The 23,442-nt window shown below is 37.8% G+C and overlaps 1 protein-coding gene across 1 annotated transcript in view; it reads left to right on the top strand.

Moving 5' to 3' along the window:
• HHIP (hedgehog interacting protein) overlaps nucleotides 1-13,116 on the top strand; it is an 81,688-nt gene extending 68,572 nt beyond the window's left edge. The window contains exons 11-13 of the mRNA XM_008143845.3: nucleotides 1,241-1,322; nucleotides 10,078-10,226; nucleotides 12,845-13,116. Of these exons, the coding sequence (XP_008142067.1) occupies nucleotides 1,241-1,322; nucleotides 10,078-10,226; nucleotides 12,845-13,038 (425 nt within the window). The 3' untranslated portion in view covers nucleotides 13,039-13,116. The remainder of the gene's footprint in view (nucleotides 1-1,240; nucleotides 1,323-10,077; nucleotides 10,227-12,844) is intronic.
• The last annotated feature ends 10,326 nt before the right edge of the window (nucleotides 13,117-23,442 follow it).

Here is a 23,442-nt window from a genome sequence, read left to right as displayed (position 1 = left end):
CGCCCTATTTGTGTTATCCACTCTGAATGAACACTGAATTACATGGATGTACTGGTAATAAACAAGAGTGGTTCTCTCCTGACAGGGTTTGCTGTCTGTTTATTTCACCATCATGAACATAGCCTAGCATCACAAGTTAGGGAGGCAGAGTTGGGATTGAGCTTCAGGGTCTCTCTCCTTCTGTCTTTCCAAATTTTTATTTATATTGTTTAAAAAGCTAAACATTAAAAAGATGCAAGTACCCCAATTCCATCTAGCCTCAAATTATCAATTAACAGTGACAACAGGGTAATCAAACCTTTCAGTCTTGGGCAGAATAAATCAACATAAAACTTGCCATTCAGCACTCATTCTAAAAATATATTCTGTGCAAAGCTCTGTTCTAGGTGTTGTGGATACAGCAGCAGATTTAAAAAATCTAAACTGTTGTCATGAAATTCATATTCCAAAGGAGGACAATAAAAGTAAATTTTAAAAGTATATACTGTATGTCAATGGGTAATAAGTGCTTAGGAGAAAAATCTAGTTGTGAAGATGGATACAGATTGCTGGGGGTTGGGACAAGTGCAATTTTAAATAGTATAGTCAAGAAAGATGATGTTTAAGCACAGACTTAAAGGAGGGAGGGGGAGTGAACCCACTGAGGATCTACTGAAAGGCAGGAACCTGAGGCAGGAGCCTGGGACAGGAACCTGCCTTGTGTGGTCAAAGCCCAGAGGCCAGTGAAGCTAGGAAGGAGTGAATAAGGGGCAAAGCATTGCAAATGAGGCAGAACAATAAGGGGCGAAGGGAGACAGCACAGGCCACTGTCAGAACTTGGCTTTGCTCTGAGAGAGATCAGAAGCCATTGGAGGCTATCGAAACAAGAGTGTGATCCAACTCATGGGATCTAACTTACCTTACAAGAATCACTGTGGCTGGTATGTTGAGAGAAGACACGGAAGGACAAGGATAGAAGCAGGGTGATCAGTTAGGAGGCTGTTGCCATAATCAGGGTGAGAAATTAATACCTGCTTGCACGGAAGTAACAATGGAATGCAGAGAGAAGTGGGCGGAATCTGGGTGCGATGTGAAGGCAGACGTGTGAGACTCTCATAGATTTTAGGCAGGTGATCTTCCTGAGGGTGTGTGTGTGTGTGTGTGTAAGGGTGGGTGTGTGGGCATGCACGGGAGCACACACACATACACATGTATAAATACATGTACTGTGAAATAATTTATTGTATTTCTCTCTACATAGGGGAAATTTACATTCTATCAAGTAGCAAAAGTATGACCCAGACTCACAATGGAAAACTCTACAAAATTATAGATCCCAAAAGGTGAGATTTCTTTTTGTATTCCTTTGAGTCAAGAAATACTCTTCTCCACATTATTTTAGTGCATTCAAGTTAGTGACAGACAAATTACAATGAACAACTGAGAAAGATGACTGCGTCTGCCCTGTCCCCGTGCCACGGTTGTCCTGAGAGGACCCTCGGCCCCAGTCTGTGAGAGCTAGGCTGGACTATGCTGAAACTCAAAAGCCTATTGCTATCACACATTCAGGTCGTTCTTGTTGCATGGGGGCAGCATTATGTTTGTGGAATGAGTCCTCAGTTAAACGTGAGGAAGACCCAGATGTATGAGGAAGTGGCTTCGGCTCTCCTGGGAAAAACAATGAACCCGCCTTGTCTCTTGAGAAAACTAGAAACGTGCTGGCAGACGTTGCAGCTGCTCACTGTGATTTCTGATAGGTAATCAGGGTAAGCTATTTTGGCAGTTCAACATCTGAGCCTCGTTTCAAAACTCCCTGGAAGTTCACAGCTTGCACGCAGGCTTCTGTGACTAAACAAACGAAAACTAAAAACGTGTTTTGTTATTTACCTCAGCAAAAAGGAGACTTGAATGTTTTAATCCTTTGAAGAGTATATTTATTCCTGCCCTGCTACTCTCCACCCACCCATCACAACACACACACACACACACACACACACACACACACACACACACGGCGTTCAAATTATCTTGAATCATAATTAGTCAGTCGTTAACTTCATGGATAAAGTTGGACTATCAGAAGCTGCTAAAATTATATACTGTCAAATAGAAATTAGTCACAAGTTCGGAAACAACTATTGCAGAACCTAAGTATCCTCACAAACACGACCATTGTTGGACACCAGTAGTCATGGGAGCCCCGCTCGCCCATGTGATGAGCTTCAGATTAGTTCTCTACTAACTTATCTCCATAAGCCCATTTACAAACTTAAATTCCTGGGCTTCAAGTCTCTTAGAAGAATAAGTTCTAATCACCTGAAAAGTTTACTAAAAGCAGTAATTTAGCTCTATTTTAAAAATATTTCCCAAGTTGTAAATTGTGTATGTTTTTCTGAAAAAGTCACTAACAAAAATGCAGATTCTTGCCCGTTTACCACAAAACACTGTCTTTCCTGAGGTACTTCAGAACAAAAAGAAGAACACTCACTTCTAAACTGTCTGTCCGAAGTATCACATCTAGGCATCGGTCCCACAGCCACAGCATCCCTTCGCTACGTAAGGAACACGTGTGCTTTCACAGGAAGACAAGGACCGGCTGTGCCCTGCGGGGGGTCTTTTCCTCCTTGAGTGGGAAGCCAATGTTCTCTTTGTGAAAAGCAAAGTAATGAATGAAAAAAATGTCAGACACCACACACGGTAACTGTTGAAGTTGGCACTATGAAGAACGGAATTCAAACTCATGTTAATTCATAAAATACCAGCATTCTAATGATTCATAATGAGGCCTGGGGGTTTCACTCAGATCTAACACTCACCATGCGTTTCAAAATAGCCATTGTTATTCCATTACGTTTGTCAAAGTTGGTCTGCTTTTGCAAGCTTCCTGGTAGTGGTATAATGAATTCTCCCTCCTCCTCCTCCTCCTCCGGAAAATCTTTCTCTCTTCATCTGGATTGTTTAGTCTGTTGGTGGTGCACGGAGGTGAATTTTACACCTTCAACCCATTATTAGTGTCTAATTACCAGGGTTGCCATGAGGGACCTTGGCTTTGTGATCTGAGGGCCCCCTCTCATAGGGTGGTCTCCGAGTGACATACCTGAAAGGCCTGACTTCTCATTATGGTGCCTGTTTCTGGTGAGTCGTGTCATGTGTGGGGCCAGGGTTAAGATGTGTGTTTGGTTTTCAGAAGGTTGGGGGAGTAACAGAGCCCCAAAGACACGGTCCTTGTACACAGGCAGAGGCATACATTTCAAAATCAAACTGACTGTAAGAAAACAAATGTTTTCATAAACATTTGTTGGGAGCCTCATTCTGTTTTGATTTGGATGCCAACGTTTATTATTACAGTATTTCGGCCTAGATGAATTGAATTTCTATATAAGTAGACACTTTCGTGTATGTGAGCGGGATTATTTTGCAAACACAAGCTAATTACTGGCCTTGCAGTGTTCAGAGTATCTGCTTCAAAGCAAAAGTGTTTTTCTAAAACTTTTGAGGGAGAAAGAAAGAACCTCATCAACTGAAAAAACAATATATAGACATTTTTTGTCATATCCAAAATCCATCTCAAATTAAAATCTTAGGTTAACTCTATTCTTGTGGAGGAGTCCCAGATTTGTAATGTTTTCAGAATATCTTTCAAACATGAATTGACTTCTGGCCCTGGAAGAGAGGAATAACAAATTATAAAAATTTTATATTCTATATTAGATGTCACAGAAGTTACTTTCTTACCATAGGATTTGTTTGTTTCTATTTTTCCCTACACACACAGACACACACACACACACTCACTCACATTCAAGAAAGATGAGGGAGTTTACAAACCATTTGTAATATTCTTAAGGCAAACTTCCCTAAGGACAATGTGGTCTGAGGCTGTATGTTACACAGACATTTACATAAGTGCAAAATCATTTACAGTGGGCGGCCTTCTCAGAAGAGGATGGTAAGATAACCTCTTTTAAAAATCAAATGCTGCCCTAGCTGGTTTGGCTCAGTGGATAGAGTGTCAGCCTACGGACTGAAGGGTCCCGGGTTCGATTCCAGTCAAGGACACAGCCCTTTGTTGCAGGCTCAATCCCCGGCCCTGGTCAGGGCATGTGCAGGAGGCAAGCAATTGATGTGTCTCTCACATAAATGTTTCTCTCTCTCTGTCTCTCCCCCTTCCTTCCACTCTCTCTAAAAATCAATGGGAAAATATCCTTGGGTGAGGATTAAAAAAATATATCAAATGCCATTATTTATCATGAAAGAAACTTTAGTGAGAACACAACCAGGTTTCTCTAAGGCTTCGCTAGAACTCTGGAGTCATTTAAGGAAAAAGCAGAACATTTTGCCTCTGTGTTAGTATCCTCCGAGTGGAGCATTACATCTCGTGGTGGGGTTGCATTAGGATCAAGTCCACACCAATCACCCAGCTTGCTGGGCCCACGCACTGGGTCCCCCAAAGTCTGTAGTATGGGTTCTGCATGCCCTATCTGGGAGCTCTTTCAGCCAGCAGTTCCAGAAAAGATCCCAACCCAGTGAGCACAAGACCTGAGCCACAATTCGAGTTTCACACAGTAGTGCCCCCTGGGACTGGCTGAGAGTGTCAGCAGGCCTAGCCTGATAGGACAGGGAGTCCACTGGTCTTGTCTCTGACGCTTCCTTCGTGTGGGCCCTGGGCTAAGTGGGATCCCATGGTGTGTCCCTTCACCTTTGATATGGTCCTGAGTTCACGCTGCCCTCCACCCTTTCTGCAGAGTGCTATGGAGGTCATTAAATGCTAGATTTAAAATATTAAACTCTGAGTATTACTGGTATTCATTCCGTGCACTGAAGGATTATTTTCAGGTAATCTCTGAACATTTAAGCTTGTGTTAGTTCCAAAGTTAGGGTAAAGGTGTCCATGGAGCTGTAAAGAGCTCTTCATACCTAGTTTTCAAATATCCAAGACATGCCTTGGATGCTTTGCTCTTAATGAAATCTTTTCAGGGTCAAACAGTGCTCCTGGGGGATAGAAACTAGAGAATTCCAAAAGGAGTTATGCATTTTCCAAGCTTTATTATGTGTGTGTTTTGTTGTTGTGTGGTGGTGGGGTTTTTTTGCACTTTTGACAAAGGTTCTTTCATTTTTGTTTCAGATGAACTAAGAGCAAATGACTTTTTTTTTTTTAATTTTGAAACATTTCTGGGGTTCTTTCTCCAGGAATTTATATAACAAAATCATTCTTAATGTTGATTTAATGACCATGTACCCAGTCGTGCTGTATTTTAACATACTGCTTATCTGTTACTCAACCAAGTCCCGCAGACCGTTCCCTTAAGGGGTCTATAAATGAACAATGCAAATTCCAGGCTTGAGAGGTCATTTTACAGAAATGCTGTACCTCAGACTCCTGTGTGACCAATATCGAAACCTGTTCCTCTTGCCGCCTCCCTACCGCTCCCCTCCACGGCCCCACTTACTGCCCTTTGTTTATTTTCTTAAAATATCTTCATCCTACTCCTTATTATACTGGATGCTCAAGAGTGCTTTTTAAAAAAAAAAAAAATCACTTCATAAGAGGAAATCGGTTCTGTTTATCCTCTGCATATGTCTCAGGGAGCCGGCCGGCCGCTCTGCCATCCCAAAGAAAGGCATGCATAATAGAGAGGCTTTAGCCCAATAAGCCAGTCTAGTCCCAATTCATCAGTCAAAGTTTTATGCAAGTGGCCCCCCTAGGTTGATAAATCCCCACAGTGCCTGTTGACCCAGCTGCCAAGTCTCTTGCTGCAGGCGGTGTTTTCATGGCCACCCTGACAGTAATACAAACTGTTTAGCAGCTCCATTGACCTTTCAGCTATTAACAGGGACACAGGCTCCGCTAGGGACTAGTTTTCAAACATGACAGAATTTCTTAACACTAGAGGTCATGAACAAGTATATGCCCTATAAAAATCCATTCAGCATGGCGGATTTGAAACCTAAAAGACAAGGAAGTATGTCCCACAGTTTGGCTATCGCTATTTTTTTTTTACATATCCAATAACTAAAAAATGGATATATCTGCCAGGGTATAGTTCACTCTTAAATGTACTACATTTTATGTTGTGATGCACAATATATTTTTAACCAACAAATCCTTTCTAAGCTGTAAGACAGCATCTGAAATTTTAAAGATATAGTACCAAAAAATGGGGTGAGAGCAAAGTCAAAATTTCTATTGAATGGATAAGCCTGCATACATAATCTATGGTAAGAGCCTAAGCATAACTGGAATTTTATTCATACTTTACCAAGATTTGCTTATGTTTTTGAATAAACTATACTTATGGAATCCATACAATGCTATGTGGAGCCATCACAAATTTCAAAATAAATAGAAAACATTATATGATAATTTATGGAAAGAAATATCTAAATGACCATGTTATTTTTAAATGGTTATATAATTCTTCTTATATGTATATCTTATTTCCTGGAGACATGATCCATGACCACAGCATTCAAAGGAATTTTCTGCTTTGTACTGTGTAGTATAGTCTTTCTTAAATTACCAAATTTAAATGTTAGAATACCAGTTCCTAGAGTAATTATATAGATTGCTATGAAAACTTGATTGAATTACCACTTATAAATGGCATTTGTTAAAAGGACATAAAATGGAGAATATGAACAGAGAAGAACTTATTCTTCAAGATGACACTCATTTGTTAAGAGTCAAAACTCGTAAAAGCATTTCTTGGAATTCCCACATTTCTCCCTTGCCTGGAATGGTGGTAGATGACTAAACCTTCTGAATACCTTATACTTCTATTGCAAGGCAATGTATCACCAGACATTGTAGTACTTGAGATAAAGGCAGATTTAATCTTGCATAAAACAGCCACATACATTTGTAAAAAGATGTTTTCTAGAGGAAGGTGTAATTTTTAAAGAAAAAACTGCATATTATCATCATTTTTTCACTAATCTATTTTAGTTGGGTTTTAAAAATCTGTTGCTTAAATGACTTGTTTTTATCGATATTAACAAATGAATCAAAAAGTGTAACATCGAAATTTGGGAATTTATCTTCATGGAGTTTACATATCAGAAAAAGTATTTGAGAAAGTTTCTACTATATGCATTCAGTTCAATTTAACAAACATTCTTTGAATGCCTATATGGTATTTTCCTAGCACCTATGAATATAAGTAGTTGAAGGAGATAAAATACTTTGGTGGCTTAAATGTCATCTTTCTATAACATCCCTCAATCCTAAGCTAATTACTGTCTCCTCTGTATTCCTGTGTTAATTCATTTATGTCTATATCGCAACAAAGATCACACTGATTTAGTCTGTGTTTGCATGTCTGTCTTCCCCATGGTTTGTCCATGAGGATCAGGATTCTGTTTTGTTTATATCTTATCCCCAGGAAGAGCACAATATTTGCCCGAGTAATGACTGGACTTGAAGTGGTTTGAATATGTAGTTTTTGTCCTCAAAGCTTTATTCCAATTGGGAAGGGAAAAGGAGAGGATAATCTATTCCTTAAGAGAAGTGAAGTTCTGTAAGAAACGGGTATGTTTTATGTAATTTTGAGTTAAGGTATTCCCAATGGACTAACAGTTTAAAAGAGAAGATTTATTGGACATGCCAAGTGAGGAATGTTAGTTGTCAACTTTATAAAAGAAGAAAAAGATGATTTTCCCAGGTATTTAAATAAAAAAAGGGAATCATAATATTTATATATATGACAACCACACCATCTTATATAAGCTAAAGTAAGCAAGCCCAAATATGAAATATTTTCATCCATAGGTAGAGAAGTATTTACTAAATCTTAGGCAGAAAAACAACTTAGAATTCTGCCCATAAGCTCTATATCCACATGTATGCATATATGGTGAAAAATAGTCAAAGCATCTAATTGGAGGGTCAGTGTGGAAACAAGGGTCAGATGCCCACCCTGAAAAACTGCACTTCAGAACTGGACCCCTATTCTCCTGTCTGCCTTCCTTTCCTCGGCAAATTCCCATGGGAATCAATTCCCCTGCACCCTGCCTCAAACAGGCAGCATCTTCTGATTGTTGTCCTTTAACCAGAGCCACTTACATTCTTGATCTAAATGGTGTCTTCTCTTTAGACTCAGCTGCTCAGGCATAAGCCCTACTGTCGAGTAGTACATGAGCTGTGTGCCTCCATGTTTTGCATGACATATAACATATAATATATTTTTGATACATTCTACTTCTGGGTCTCTGTTTTTGAATGCATCAGAAAAAGGGTGAACAAGTGAATAACAAGTGGAACTGGATAACAGAATTCTAGTTACCAGTAAAATTTGAACAACACTGCTTACTGAGTGCCACCTGGTAAATGATCGTGGCCTATGGCTCAGAAGAACTTCCTGGCTACTAAACAAATGGCTCTACTGATGGTCAAAGACACCGCCATTGTCTCACAGAGTAAGAATTTTAGTTGAGGAAGACAGAGAGCAGATTTGAACGAGTCAACCACAGTAAGAAAAAGTCAGAGATCATGCTCTCACTTTCCTTGGCATAATCCTTTCATATTTTCTCCACCTTATCCAGCCCTGCCCTTAGTCCCCAAAAGACACCCTTGGGAAACACATGGACAATATCCGTTAATGTTTTCTGAGTAAAAATATGCTCAGTCCACGGAATGCCTTAGGGACCTTTCTAGAAATTGACCATTTCTAGATTTAAATAAGCGGTTGAATAGAACTAAGGGGTTTTTCTGAATTGTCATGTTAGTTGTAAAGCACAGTAGTTTCAACTCAGATTGGGACTTTTAGTGGAGAGAAGAGCTAAAGAAGTCACTATATATTTTTAATATGATTTTGAGTCATTGTATAAACAGCCTGAGGTCAGCCTCCAAATTATTATTGCTGTTCACAGTGCCCACAGGGGCATAACAAGACAACCTATCTCAGGAACGAATGGGGAATCTAAAGGGTCTAATTATTTGCTTCTCTCAGAAAGCTACCTCATTACCTCTTGTGGTGGTTGTGACCTATAATTATCACTTTCTTTGATATGCTACTGAAGGAGTCCCACCGCTTTGGCTGTCCTGATGATGGCCATTTGACTGGTGATGGCGTGTTTATTTACATTCCTTAACCAAAAAGAGCTTTCTCATCACACTGGGGCACAGGTAACAGTTCCTGATGAGAAGTGTACCACCACATGTCTTTCCCCAAAGATTATTAGACAGTGAGTAGTTAATTGTGATCATGGTTCCAGCCTGACTCAGCTTGAAAGCCTCTTCTTTCAAAAGCAGCGAGAACCATAAAAATCTTCAGAAGGCATCTTGATCCCTCTCTAAACGATGGCAGTTATAGAGCAATTAAAAGAAAATCTATGACTTTTTACTCAGCAGATAAGATGTTTCTCTTTGCTACCAATAGCATTTGTTTCCTTCATAGCAGGATAAAATTAAACATTTTAAAATGTATATCTACACATTCATAAATATATAGTATATATAATACACATATATATAATTCTTTGCATAAAGACTTGAAATTTGAGTCAGTAGGACACACACTCCTACACATACACAGTGCAATATCCTTTCCAAAAAAGTCAGCCTAAAAATGTATCTCAAAATAAATGTAAAATTGAAACAAAAATGGATTCCCAAGCTTTTTAGGTTACAAGCATTTATTTTGCTGAATACCCTCAGCCTTGTGATAATGCTAAATATTCCAATAACAAGTGAAACATATCTCAGATACTACAAAAAATTTTTGTAGATCTGGAAAAAAGATTTTTTGATGTCTGTACATCTATGTTGTTAAAGTTGTAATTGCTAGGAAGTCTTGGCCAGCAAATGTAAAATATTGCTGTAGCATAATTATATTTTAATCAATGAATTTTGATCATGATGAAGTTTCTTACAGTGTTTGCTAATGTCCTCTTTAGTTCAAACTGGCTAGTTTGTTTCCTCTCTGGTGTATATTTTCTATTCCTAGAAAGTTGTCAAAAAAAAAAAAAAAGTTGTCAATCTTTCAGAGTCACTTAAAAGAAGGGTCTGCTTAGAAAGCAAGAGATACACTTTGTGAGCTACAAAATCACTAGATTTCATTCCAGTATTGATTTTCAACCAATTTCGGTCTTTTGTTTCAGACCTCTAGTGCCCGAGGAGTGCCGAGCAGTGGTCCAACCAGCCCAGATGCTGACTTCCGAATGCTCCCGGCTCTGTCGGAACGGCTACTGCACCCCCACGGGGGCGTGCTGCTGCACCCCAGGATGGGAGGGCGACTTCTGCAGAATCGGTCAGTACTGCCATTGTCCCAGTGGAAGACTGGGCAGGGGACAGTCCTCAGGAACTCAAGAACTTAACACCAGGTTGTTTCTTCTTGAATTATGGAGTGTTCAACGTTCAGTCATTTCCAATAATATTAATGCTCACTCTGCTCCTGAACTAGCAAATGAAGGCTTTCCCGTTTTCCCAATGTAAACATTTCCCATATATAAGTCAGTCATAAACATAAAAGGCTTTTAAATAATTGCATCCTTTCCAAAAGTAAAGATTAAAAACAGATCATCTCTGTAGGCTCCCAGTCCTGGGTTTGAGACTTCCCACCAGCCAAGGACTGCGCGTTTGCAGAGCCCCTCTCCCAGGGTCAGCATTTTCCAGACGCCCCATAAATGCCTCTCGAGCTTAACTGCTTGCTTTCTGGCTATGGTGCACTAAAAACAGGGTTCTTCTGTGGGCATTATTAAATAAAAGGGGGAAACGCAATTACCTAGAGGCATATATGAGATTTTTAAATCCTTTTGGCCACTCCCTTGTGAACCATCAACTAGGTATGCAGATGCTCAGAGAGAGAGAGCGAGCAAAGGAGGTTTATTCCAGGGTTCCTCTATCCTTTAACTAGGGATTTCCTCAGTTACATGCCAGGATGTTCAAATCCTACTTGGTGTGAAGTAAGATTACGTAACTTTAGATACTGAGTTTAAGATATATTATGTTGAAAATGCATTTTCAGGATAAATATTTTTTCCCTTTCTTTTCTTTGTGTCTACATCAGATGATTGGTGATAACTAAACCTAGTGTGGTAGTCATTTCACAATCTATGCAAATCAAAGCATCATGCTGTACACTTTAAACTTATACAGTGGTGTCTGTCAATTATTTCTCAATAAAACTGGGGGAAAGATTGGCATAAGGATAAAAAATGCATTTTCAACAACCAGCATATATATATATATATATTACATCCAATAGAAGTTTTAACCTCTGCTATTTTAAGTATTAAAATATCTCTTGCCAATGAAAATTAAAAGCCCCATTCTTAATTCATAAATGTTAATTCTTTTCTTTACCCTAAACATGTATTTTTTCAGAAAAATCACAACTATAACTTGTCTACTTTGTATATTATATGACAAAAAGTAGCCAATACTTAAAGTTACATATATAGCCTACATTTTAAGCTTAAATTGTTTCAGCACTAATAACATTTCATGATTGATTAATACTATGGTTACTATACTATCAGTGTTCAAATGCACGAATATTCTAATTTCTGAAACTATATCTCCCCTCTGCTCCCTCTGATTCCTGACAATATATATTCTATCTGCCTCTTCTATATTGTGTCCATTCTGTTTTATACCTTACTTTGCATTTTGCCTAACTTCTCAAACTATTAGATCACAAGTATTTATTGAGTGCCTTCTAGCAACAGTATGTTTAAACTGACGGCAAACAAATTATTTTGAATATGGGTGACATTAAACATATACCATAATAGGTATTAATAATAATAATATGTGATATAAATGAAAATAGATATTCTTTGAGCTAACATTAAGTTTTATTTCAATAAAGTACTTTAATCTTTCCAGTAAATCAATTTAAATAATTTAAACATATAAGGTAAACCAGAACCATTTCATAAAATTAAACCATTTGTGATATTTGTGACCCAAGCAAGAATTTTATTCCTATACTCACATAGTTTACTCATCTCCCACAAATTTAAAAGAGAGAACAGTCTATTTCCTTTTTGTTCTCCCTTTTCCATGTGTCAACCACAGACCCCTTTTTTATTAATGCATTGCAAAGGTTAAAATGACCCTGACCCCTGAAAGTATAAGGAAATGTATTCAAGGAATTTGATTCTGCCAACAGGGCTGTACCTCCCAGATTTATCCTATCAGCAAAAGGCAATGAAGTTATATACCCAGTTTTCTCTCTCCATCTCATTTTAGCAGTAAATCTTTACATTCCCACCAATACTGTAGTGCTAACAGTCCTTTTATGGAGAGATTCTGTGCTGTAGAGTAGCCCTGAAAAGGATTGCTAAGAACATCTTTCACTGGCCAACTGCACTGACCCGGGAAGGGCCTTCCATGTGTGCTGGGAGGCAGCATATGCTGGGTACCTCGAAGGAGCAATGAGGAGGGGTCCTAGGAAGTCCAAGTGCTCACTGCTCCATCAAAACCAGGACTGATACCTGACCATCCCTTCATGCTGTTTGGAGATACTCAAGCCATGGCCTCTCTCGTGGGCCAGGCCCTTCCCACATTGAGGTCCTCCCTGGGGGAGTAGGAACATAGCATTACATGGAAATGCCCTAGTGGGGCCGAGACTTGCAAAGAACTGAAATCCTTGTTTTAAAGAGTCCATTTTGCAAGGGATTAAAATTGTTTCCCATGATCTATGCTTCTCTGGCGATGTCTCCCATTCTCTGCCGAGGTCTGGTCCCCAGATAACTGTGTGTTTGAAAGCATTCTTCCCTTCTTGTCTTTATTATCTTTTGGATTATTTTGTGACTCGCTTCCGCCTCCTCTCCCTCCCTTCCCTTACTCATTGACTCTTTGTGCTGTGTCTGACATACACGACGTGAGTGTGATTGTATTGCTCTTTTCTTTTCCTCCCAGCGAAATGTGAGCCAGCCTGTCGTCATGGAGGTGTCTGTGTTAGACCCAACAAGTGCCTCTGTAAAAAAGGATACCTTGGTCCTCAGTGTGAACAAGTGGACAGAAACATCCGCAGAGTGACCAGGGCAGGTATTCTTGATCAGATCATTGACATGACATCTTATTTGCTGGATCTAACAAGTTACATTGTATAGTTTCTGGGACTGTTTGACTATTCCTTTCCAATGGGCATTTATTTTTCATCCTGTCATTAAAAAGAAAGACTGCTATCCTGCTACACACTCCTGTGATTTCATTTTCTTTTATTAATTTAAAAATAGTTTCCAGAAATGTGCAGATTCTGTGTGTGTATGTTGGCACGTTTGTTCACATACGCACGTACACACACACACACACTCACAACCCCTATATGTGTGGTTGCATAACAGATGGGTTTTAAAAATATATATTTCCTTGTGTGGAGTAATTTACACAGAAATTCCATTGTAAATTGATAACGGGATTTTTATATTACCAGAAGAGATTATTTGACTTCCCCGGAATTTTCTGTCTGTAATAACTAAAGTCAACTATAATGGAGTTTTGAACCATTACTGTGCAATCTGATGGATCTAATAAAAAAGGCAATATTTTTATATTAAAGGACTATAATGTGAGAATGTTTCAGAACTCCCTGATGAATTTCTAAATGGGCAACTTGATTTAAAATTGTAATCTTCATTTCTATCATTGTATCCAATTACAGAATGTTATGCACTTACCTTTTTATTGGCAGAGAAATCTGGTTACTCTAGCTTAATATCAAGATTGTTCTCAAGTGTTTTATAATTAAATCATAACAGCATATTCTAAAACCAATCTTCCTAAAAGGCCTGCTTTTATTGTATATTTTATTTAACAATAGGCACTGGGTTTGTGTTACATATTTATATTTTTTATCTTATTTTTATAATATAGACATCACCTAGATGAAACACCTTTACCCTGTCCTGTAAAATACTAAAGTTACATTTTTCACCATCTTAATTGGAAAGAAGGGGAGTCAGAAAGCAAACAGTCTTAAATGTGCTGTGGATCTAATCTAGCAATGTATCCCTGTGCCAACATGTAATCCTTAACGACGGATGAAAAAGCAAGAAAACAGCCAATCCTTATAAAATGCCAGCATTAAACATTTGTAAAGTGCTTTTCACCGTAGCAAGACTGTCAGTGTATGTGATTAGAGCGTAACAGATTGCACATCAACCAAACCTCACTGGAGAAGAGCTCACTTGCTTTTAAACAAATCCTGGCTATGTAAGCTGTCACTTGTACAAATTTTTCATATAATAATTCTTGCCAAATATGACTTTTCATGTATATGTTCCTCCAGATCTCAATGAAATTCCTCTTTGGTTAATGTATGAATAAATTTCTGTAAATGTTCTATTCAGGTTTTCAAAGAAATGCTATGTTCTCACTCACAACTGCAAAAAGTCTGATAGACATTTTTCTTAATGGTTTCAAGGCCAGCTCTCCATGTCTGGATTATAACAAAATTATAAGGCCTCTTTGCACTACTGAAAAAAACACCTACCCGTGACACACGCACACCCACGATAGGCTGCCCTCCAGCAAACAGCTGTTCCTGCAGAATCTAAATTGGATAGTAGTATAGATTATGCAGCGCAGGCTGACTTTCCAAACCTGCTCCTTCCTTTCAGGAATAGGAACCTCAATGAAAAAGAATAAAATCTTGTAACTAGTATTTTTCTCTATTGATTTAAAGCGGGAAGAGTTGCAATGGAAGCACAGTGAGCATGTATACAGAAACCACAACGTGGAAAGATTGGTTAAGCACACTGCTCTTGTCTTCCATATATGATTACTTAAGTTTCAAGTGACCTCATGCCAAATGGAAATGGGTTGAGAAATCTTGGTTCAGTGCTTAGGGAACAATGGCCTGCATTAAAAAGTGCATGCATAATTTTGCACAATTTAGATTCAATTGACAGTCTATTCAAAGAAGTCTCAGAATTAAATGAGCATGGAGACCAAATTGCCCTCTTACCCCAGAAAAGGGGTGGTCCCTTCTAGTCACACTAAGACTTCATTGGCCCAACAGTGTGACAAATCTTGCAATGAACCCTGCAGTAGCCTGCATCTGTAGGTTAATAGCAGTCTTTTGTCTCCATTGCTTTCTCTTCATAGCCCTTTTACTGAATTCCATCACAGAAAGTTTTACAATTAAAAAAAAAAATGTCCTGACAACCATTTTTTGTAAATGGACCTTACCATCTAATCGTCCCTTATTCAATGTGGTGACATTAACAAAATGTGAACTTTTTGTGAGGGAGCCAGCTGTCTAAATCTGTCAGATTGTGCAGTTTTATTACACATTCTCCCGGTCATAGTTTCACTGAAAACAATAAGAATACTGCTATATATTCAGTAAAATGTGGAAAATCCAGTGTTTCTTCTCACATCCTGAATCTTTCCATCTCTTCCAAAATAATATTTCCCATAGATAAGGTGTTATATTGTCATTAGTTCTCCTATTTAAAAATATCTATATTAAATTGAGCAGACCCCAGTTTTTTATACAATCCTTTCCTAAGTGGAAGATGACTTAGTAAAACATATAGACCCCAGGTGTCATTGCTTTTTCTATTGTGAGTCATTAGAATGAAAGACCACAATCTTCTAAAAAGAAGGTAACAAGATCTGTGGACATCATACCCAAGCAAAGAAAGGAAACTCATTGGAGTCATTTCTTTCTGTTCTTAGGAGAGACATAAATAGCAATGGTAATGGATGCCTACAGGTTTGATTTTATTTTTTAAGTATTTTTTGTTGATTTTTGAGAGGAATGGAGGAGATAGATAGATAGAAACATAGATGAGAGGCATAGATCAGCTGTCTCCTACTTGCCCCTCACTGGGGACTGAGCCCGCAACCCGGACATGTGCCCTGACCAGGAATCGAATCAGGGACCTCTTGGTTCATGGGTAGATGCTCAACCACTAAGCAACATGAGCTGGACAAGGATGGCTACATATTTTAAACTCAGTGGTCATTTCAAACATTTTTTGAAGTATTATTTCAAGTAGATTTTTAAAATATGTGACTGGAGAATTGTCTTAAATGATTCATAATGAGAGACAAATAGGAATTGTTTAAAAAGTGGGAGCTAAGGAAAAGTTATTGTTTCTTCCCACAAATGGCAGCATCTCCACCAACTCGGTTCATAAAGCACAGTCAGAATGGAAGAAATGTCCTTGTGAATGCAGGTGTGTGAGATCAAGATGAAATAGTGAAATAGAAAAATATATATTGTTATGCCTTTATCTGTTCTGGAGCGTAATATGTGGGTGTCAGTTTAATATGAAACGCTGCTATGGTAGACGAGAAAGAATTGGAAAGAAACTTCCTGCCACTGCTTCTACCACACTCTTGTCCTAGTTAATAGAATTTTGTTTTCTTGCCAGTTATATAATGTAATGAGAAGATGAAATTGGCATATTATTAAAGTGAAAAAGAAGGGATAATTTCAGAAATCTGAGTGATGATAAAAAGCACTTTTCTTTGAATTTTCAGTGTGGCTTTTGTAAAATATATTTTTTATTTTATCACAAAGAATACTCAGATATTTTCTCAGATTAATGGACTATCTTGTAAAGAAAGAACAAAGAAACCTACACATACAATATATGCCCACAACCTAAATAGAAAACTCTTTTTCGTTTACATACTTCAGAACAGGCACTTCTTCTGTATTTATTTCTTTGAAAGTAATTACATAATAATGTACTAACAATTTTTAATATATAGGGTGTCCCAAAGAAATGTATCCCCACACTCTGAATAATTATGAAGGCATTATTTATTAAAATTTTCAAAATTGAGCTATCAGCTGCTAAAATATGTATACATTTTGGGGGGACACCCTGTATTTCTTTTTAATATTGTTTTTATCCCTGAATCATGTACTATACAACAAAGCCTGCTAGGTGTAAGTTATGAGATTAGATGCTACAACTAGAGTCTTCTAAAGTATACATTAATTTAAACTTTTATTAGTCTAACTTTCTTAGCTTTAAAACATAAAAGAAAAACCAAGTCCAAACTTGTAAGAGGAAAAATATGGTATACCACAGGCCGCTGTAGTTGGCTGATTAATAAAGTTTCTGAGCATCTCTACAGAATGTTACCTATGATAATTATTTCTCTCTCCTCTCTCTCCTCTCTTTCCTTTTGTCCCTTCCCCATATAGCTTTCTAACTTTTAACCTCTCCCTTCTCTCTCTCGTGCTCTCTCTCTCTCTCTCTCTCTCTCTCTCTCTCTCTCTCTCTCTCTCTCAACAGACGTCCCCAATACACCCATAATGAAGTTGTCCTGGGATAGGCTGCTACTCATTTTGCTGGTTATTATCTTTTATTTATTTATTTTTCTGAGAAATACTGTCTCCTGATGTCACATTTGCTCAGACTCTGTACCATAAAGAACAACAGATAAATATAAACATATAAGACTGACCTATTACAATCATTGAAAGAAGTGACCAAAAGCAGAAATGACTACCAGCCCAGATGCTCCAGTTCAGCTGGTGTTCCATCACAGCTGCAGGAAAGACACAAAAATATTCCCAGGAGGGAGCTTCAGCTGACAGTAAGGAAAGTCAGCAGCCATTTCCTATTCAGGCAACAACCAATAACGTCTATCCAGCGGGTCGCCAATCGATGGACCTTGAGGTCTGAAAGGCTGGCGACCACTGGTTTAAAGAAAACTTTGGAGCAGCGGGCGCCAACTCTGGCAGTCTCCTTTTCCCACCCCAGTTAAGACCTGAATTTACAGAGAACTCTGACAGTCCCATGCCCAGAAAACGTGTGTTTTTCTATACTACCCCCAGGAAGTCAGTGAGCCTATTATCGGGAACGCTGGCAATAGCTGCAAAGTTCCTCTTTAGAATAGCCAAGGGAAATATATGTTTGTTTTCTTACCTTCTTTCTCTTCATCACACCAACACGAATTAGTCAGACCTCCAATACTTCATAGGATGTCAAAGAAGGAGGGAAACCTAATAATAGAAGCATTTCAATATTAAAAATATTGAAAACATGATCATAGAACCTGTCAAACACTAGTCCTAGCCAACTTCAACACTCCTTTCTCTTAAATATCTCCTCATAAGTTTTGGAAGTTGCCTTAAAATAGGTGTCCAGGGCAGTAAGATGTGTTCATGAAAGCGGGAGGGAGTGGTGGAGTGCCGGTTTCCTGTCAATCACAGTGGCAGTTTCTCCAGCTGCCATGAGGAGATTTCTTCAGTTATAAGATTAGCACTTTTCTTAAATTCTTCATTAAATACAAACCCAAGATAGATCCATCATTCACTTCGCTTTTTTTTATATAGCTCATATATAAATTGGTTGGAAAATAAAAAATAAGCAATGGATCCTTTGTATCAACACAAAAGTAGGCTTAAAACCTGTTATTGCTTTTTTTTTTTTTTTTTTTTTTGCCAGACTACATAGTGGCTTACCAAAAACTCCCCAAAAATATCAATATGAATTCTAAAGTTATATCTCACATACATCTCAAAGTCAGACATGTTTCAGTCAGGATGTTTTTGCATATGTAGATGAAGTATTTACTTAAAATCAAAATACATATATCCATATATAAGCAAATTCACTTAAAAGTTTGGTGAGTTATCTCAATTGGCTATAATCTTTGAAGTTCAAAAGACATTTTATTTTAGCACATAAGATAGAACAGAACATTAACGGTGATGGGAAATTCATAATAGCTAGTTTTTAATTGTGAAGACCAAGTTATAAAATAAACTTTGTCTTCACAGTTAAAAACTTATTCTTGTACATTTCCTTTTGAACTAAGAAATAGCTAGCCAATAGTTTCCATTCAGATGAACAATGTATAATCAGGTTTGGTATAGTCTATGCCCAAAAGATATGTCGGATATTTCTTTACCTCATATTCTTAAAATCTGAGGCATGACTTTTCTAGAATAAAGTAAGATTTCATTTACAGTAGAGTCTAATATGATTTAACACATTAATACAGTCTCTTTGTAATATTATTATTGAGAAATCAAGTTGATTACCTTATCAGGTATCAGATATTTCCCATATCTCATCACACTTATAGGACATTTTTGGACATGCATTTCACCAAGAACTATGTAGTAATAGGATACATGACACTGAGGTATATTGGAATTTTTGGAGCTTGATTGCCTAGGATATGTGAAAGAAGACTACTTATTTAAAAGAAACCCATCTAATTAAAATGAAAAAAAAATACTGAATTATTATCCTTACTAAGCATAAGACAAATTTGAAAAGAAACTCCCTTGTCTTTCGGGGCTTTATCTGTGATTGATTTTGTGCAGTTTTAAAGAATTTTAAAGAACTTTATCATCCTTCTAATACATTTTAGTTTTCCTAGTTGTTTATTTTCCTTCAGGTTGTTGACAATTAGAGCAACAATTCGTCTGTAATCTCACACACAGAAGCTACCAGAACCAATCCTTGCTGGAATTTCTGTTAATAAGAGGCAGAAGGCTGTGTGAACAAGTATAAAAGCAGGTACAGGTTTGAGGCAGCAGAGTTAATATATGTAGTAGTTGCGATTTCTATAAATGTTCTTCTGAAAAGTAACATGCAAAGTCATTGGCTCAGATAATCCCTCGAAATTTGAATTAATTTGATTTTTTAACTAACCTATTATTCAGTCAACCAGCCATTCATTAATTCAGCAAATATTTATTGAAGTGCCTAGTGTGATTATGTGATACAGAAAGACAAGGACATCGATAGTGGGGGATTGTGAGCCCAATGGGAATAATGAACATGTTTGAAGCAAAAGACACTAATCACACCCAACCAACTCCAATTCAGCTCAGCACTAGAATCAAGCAATAATAGTACAGATGGCCTAAAGTACATCTGTGTGTATCTGTACATGTGCACACACCCATGTATATATATTTATCTATCTGTACAAACACTACATATGTATACACACTATCTATGTAATATATAATATATGTATAATGCATATAAATTCTAACAAGTGTATTTGTGTTATCTTTAAAATAGAACAATTGTATCTTGAAGTGGTAAATGCAGAGAATTGGTTTTTATTGTTGATCTGTGGATTTAATGATTTTTTTTAGGTGAAAAGGATGTTTAAGTGTATAATTTCTTTTCTTAATTTAATATATTTATGTAAATGCATGCCTGAAATTTGGTTAGACTGACTGTGTTTTGTGCCCTTTAACGTGATCAAATGTATTAAACTTTATCTTATGACCTGATATACATGTGCTATTTTAAAATTCTTTTTTATTTTAGTATTTAAAAGTTTTCCTAAATATTCATACTGACTATATGAACATCATTTTTTATATTCTATACCCAAACTACTTCTTCAGAATATTCTTGCCTTTTGTCATTTTTCATATTCTAATTTTAAAATGTTACTCCCCCAAATATATGTTAATGTTAAGGGTCAGTTTCACTGTATGGATAGATTAGGCAGCCATGGATATTATATTGACTTCATTTTACTCTAAGTTGTAAGGGACTTCAATCTGATCTTGAAGTAAGAAAAAATTAATAAGTGAAGAGTGTAGAAGAGCAGTTGAGAGCCCTGACTGCCCAACCTGAAGGGAAGAAGCATGTAGGAAGGGGAGGAGCACAAAAAAGGGGGATGGCAGATACCCCAAAATGTTGTTGACCTTGCCACTTAGCTTCCAGTTAGCCCCACCAAGAGTATTTCTATAAGCTCAGATATGCTCTTTTGAACATGAATATTAATTCTGCTAATATTCTTTAGGAGAGCCAAATACTTTCATCTAGGTCTCCTTTCTCCCTGAATAAAAACAGCTCTGACTCGCCAAGAGGAGAAGCTATTTTTCTACAATAGATGACTATTTCTAAGAGAATAAAATGTGTTACAAGCTTATTCACAGAGTCCCTTCGCTCAAGTGACTCCAGAAGCTTTAAGTTAGGCGATGTGACACCATGAGAAGCGTCCTTTAATTCACTCCACAGTGGCTCAGGAAACACCAGAGACCTCCCTGAGGCTCTGCCCTCCCAGGTCTTAGAATCTGTCCCAGCCAGTTAGCCCTTAACCACGCTCTCAGTTTCCTGTGCATATCTGGCCTCTCCAACCAGATTATAAATCTCCAGAGGGCATATCTCCTGCTTTTAGAATCCCTGGCAGACTCAGAGCAGCTCCTGCATACTTGCCATAAAGAAAATAATGACAAGCCAAAACCGGTTTGGCTCAGTGGATAGAGCGTCGGCCTGCGGACTGAAAGGGCCCAGGTTCGATTCCGGTCAAGGGCATGTACCTTGGTTGCGGGCACATCCCCAGTGGGGAGTGTGCAGGAGGCAGCTGATCGATGTTTCTCTCTCATCGATGTTTCTAACTCTCTATCCCTCTCCCTTCCTCTCTGTAAAAAATCAATAAAATATATTTTCAAAAAAAATCCTCACCCGAGGATATTTAAAAAGAAAAAGAAAATAATGACAAGGTGTATGTCACAGCTTAGGGACAGAAGTAGTCTCTGGCTGCTGCTGACCTGGGTTTCTTCAGTGTCCCTTGATGGACTTAGCTCTGCCCTCACCAGTGTCATCAGTTCCCTGCATTACATTCCCTGCATTGCAAACATTTAAAGCGGTTTCTGTTTTCCTCCTTTAGATTGATTCAGCTACATATATATAATAAGACACAGATGAAAAGGGAGATAACATGGTAGAATTACAAAGGGACATGGAGATCGTCTCCAGGAGAACAGGAGAGAAAACCATTGCCTTGAATGCCAACATGATCACAGCAAGATGTAGTCAGAAGGACCCCACCTCTGAACCTGATATGTAACCCTTAAATTGCTTAAGTGGCTCCCTGTGGAAGAGGCCATTATTCCCACAGTTGTCCCTAAGAATTTTCATACTCACATTTGTGTTATTAAAACTATCAGCTTCCAGTTTGTCCAGGAGTCTGATAGCTAATGTGGGAGAGTTCAATGAACTTGCTTCTTTACACGCACTTTTTAAAAGGAATTTTTTAGAATAATGTACTGTTTCTTATGGAAATACAACTTAAAGTAGCAGCCACACTTAGTATCTGATCAGAAAAAAATAGTTGTTTTTCTACTGGAGTTCCAAAGAGTTTTCTCTGGAGATTAAATCCTACCATCATTCAAATAAATGACAGAATAAAAGGAAGAAAAACAACTTGGATGAAATATTTCTTCTGCATTTTCATAACTTAATGTATGTTTGATTTCTATACAATATTTTTTATGGTTAAAACAAACAAACAGAATTTAAGAGGGGGACAGGAGAAGGCAGGAAGAGGGAGGGAGAAGCCCGGATGGCTCCTGACTATAAAATTCATTCTTCTTGGGACTGTGCCCACAGCAGAAACTACGTGAGCTCACTCTTGCAATTTAATAAGATGTCGTCAGATCCCTTTCATATATTTATAGCCTTATAATTAAAACTACTTGATGCAAAATCCATGTGCTTCATGTAAAGCAATTTAGATGATCATAGATACCCTGTTCTGTGATCTGCAGTTACCAAAGCCACGTGGGCCAGGTGTACTTGCAGAATCCTGGGCCAGGACTGTCAGATGTGGCTCCTGGCCTTGTGTCTCCAAGTAATTAACCAGGTGACATTGGGTAAGTCTTCACTGCACTGGTACTCAGTTTCCTTATATATAAATTGAGACTGAGGTTCCTGCCCGCTCTAACAGGTATTGTTATTAGATACTCCTAATCCCAGGATACATCTGTATTGCAAATCTGAAATTGCAAATCTCAGACAGGAGCCCGTTAACTACCCCTTTGCATTAATGTGTGGTGGCTAAACAATGAGAAAAGACAGTCTTAGTCATTTTTCTCTAGTCTCCCAGCCTCTTCTCCTCCACCCTCTGTGGTTCTTTGTTACTTTCTCTGATGTGTTTGTTCTTTGGGTCTTTTTCTGATCCTCCCATCCACATACTATCATTCTTTTTTTTTTTCAATTGCAGTTGACATTTAATATTATTTTCTATTAGTTTCAGGTGTTAGACAATCATATACTCTACAAAGTGATCTCCCCATATTTCAAGTACTCATCTGGCACCATACATAGTTATTAACAATATTATTGACCATATTCCCTATGCTCTATTTTACATCCCTCTGACTATTTGTAATTACCAAGTTGAACTTCTTAATCCCTTCACCTCTTTCACCCAGTCCCTCAACACCCCTCTGGCAAGCATCAGTCTATTCTCTGTATCTATGAGTCTGTTTCTATTTTGTTCTGTTTGTTTTTTCTTTTATTTTGTTTTTTAGATTGCACATATAAGTGTCTTTATCTGTCTGGCTTATTTCACTTAGCATAATATCCTCTAGGTCTGTCCATGCTGGTGCAAATGGTGAGATTTCATTCTTTTTTATGGCTGTGTAATACTTAATTGTATAAATTAAATGTACCACCACCTTTTACTCACTTATCTATTGATGGGCACTTGGGTTGCTTCCATATCTTGGCTAGTGCAAATAACGCTGCAATGAACATAAGGGTGCATATATATTTTTT

This window comes from Eptesicus fuscus, chromosome 6, assembly GCF_027574615.1.
Source record: "Eptesicus fuscus isolate TK198812 chromosome 6, DD_ASM_mEF_20220401, whole genome shotgun sequence".
Taxonomy (NCBI): domain Eukaryota; kingdom Metazoa; phylum Chordata; class Mammalia; order Chiroptera; family Vespertilionidae; genus Eptesicus; species Eptesicus fuscus.
The sequence above is the reverse complement of the archived record's forward strand: the minus strand, read 5'-3'. Positions and strand labels throughout refer to the sequence as shown.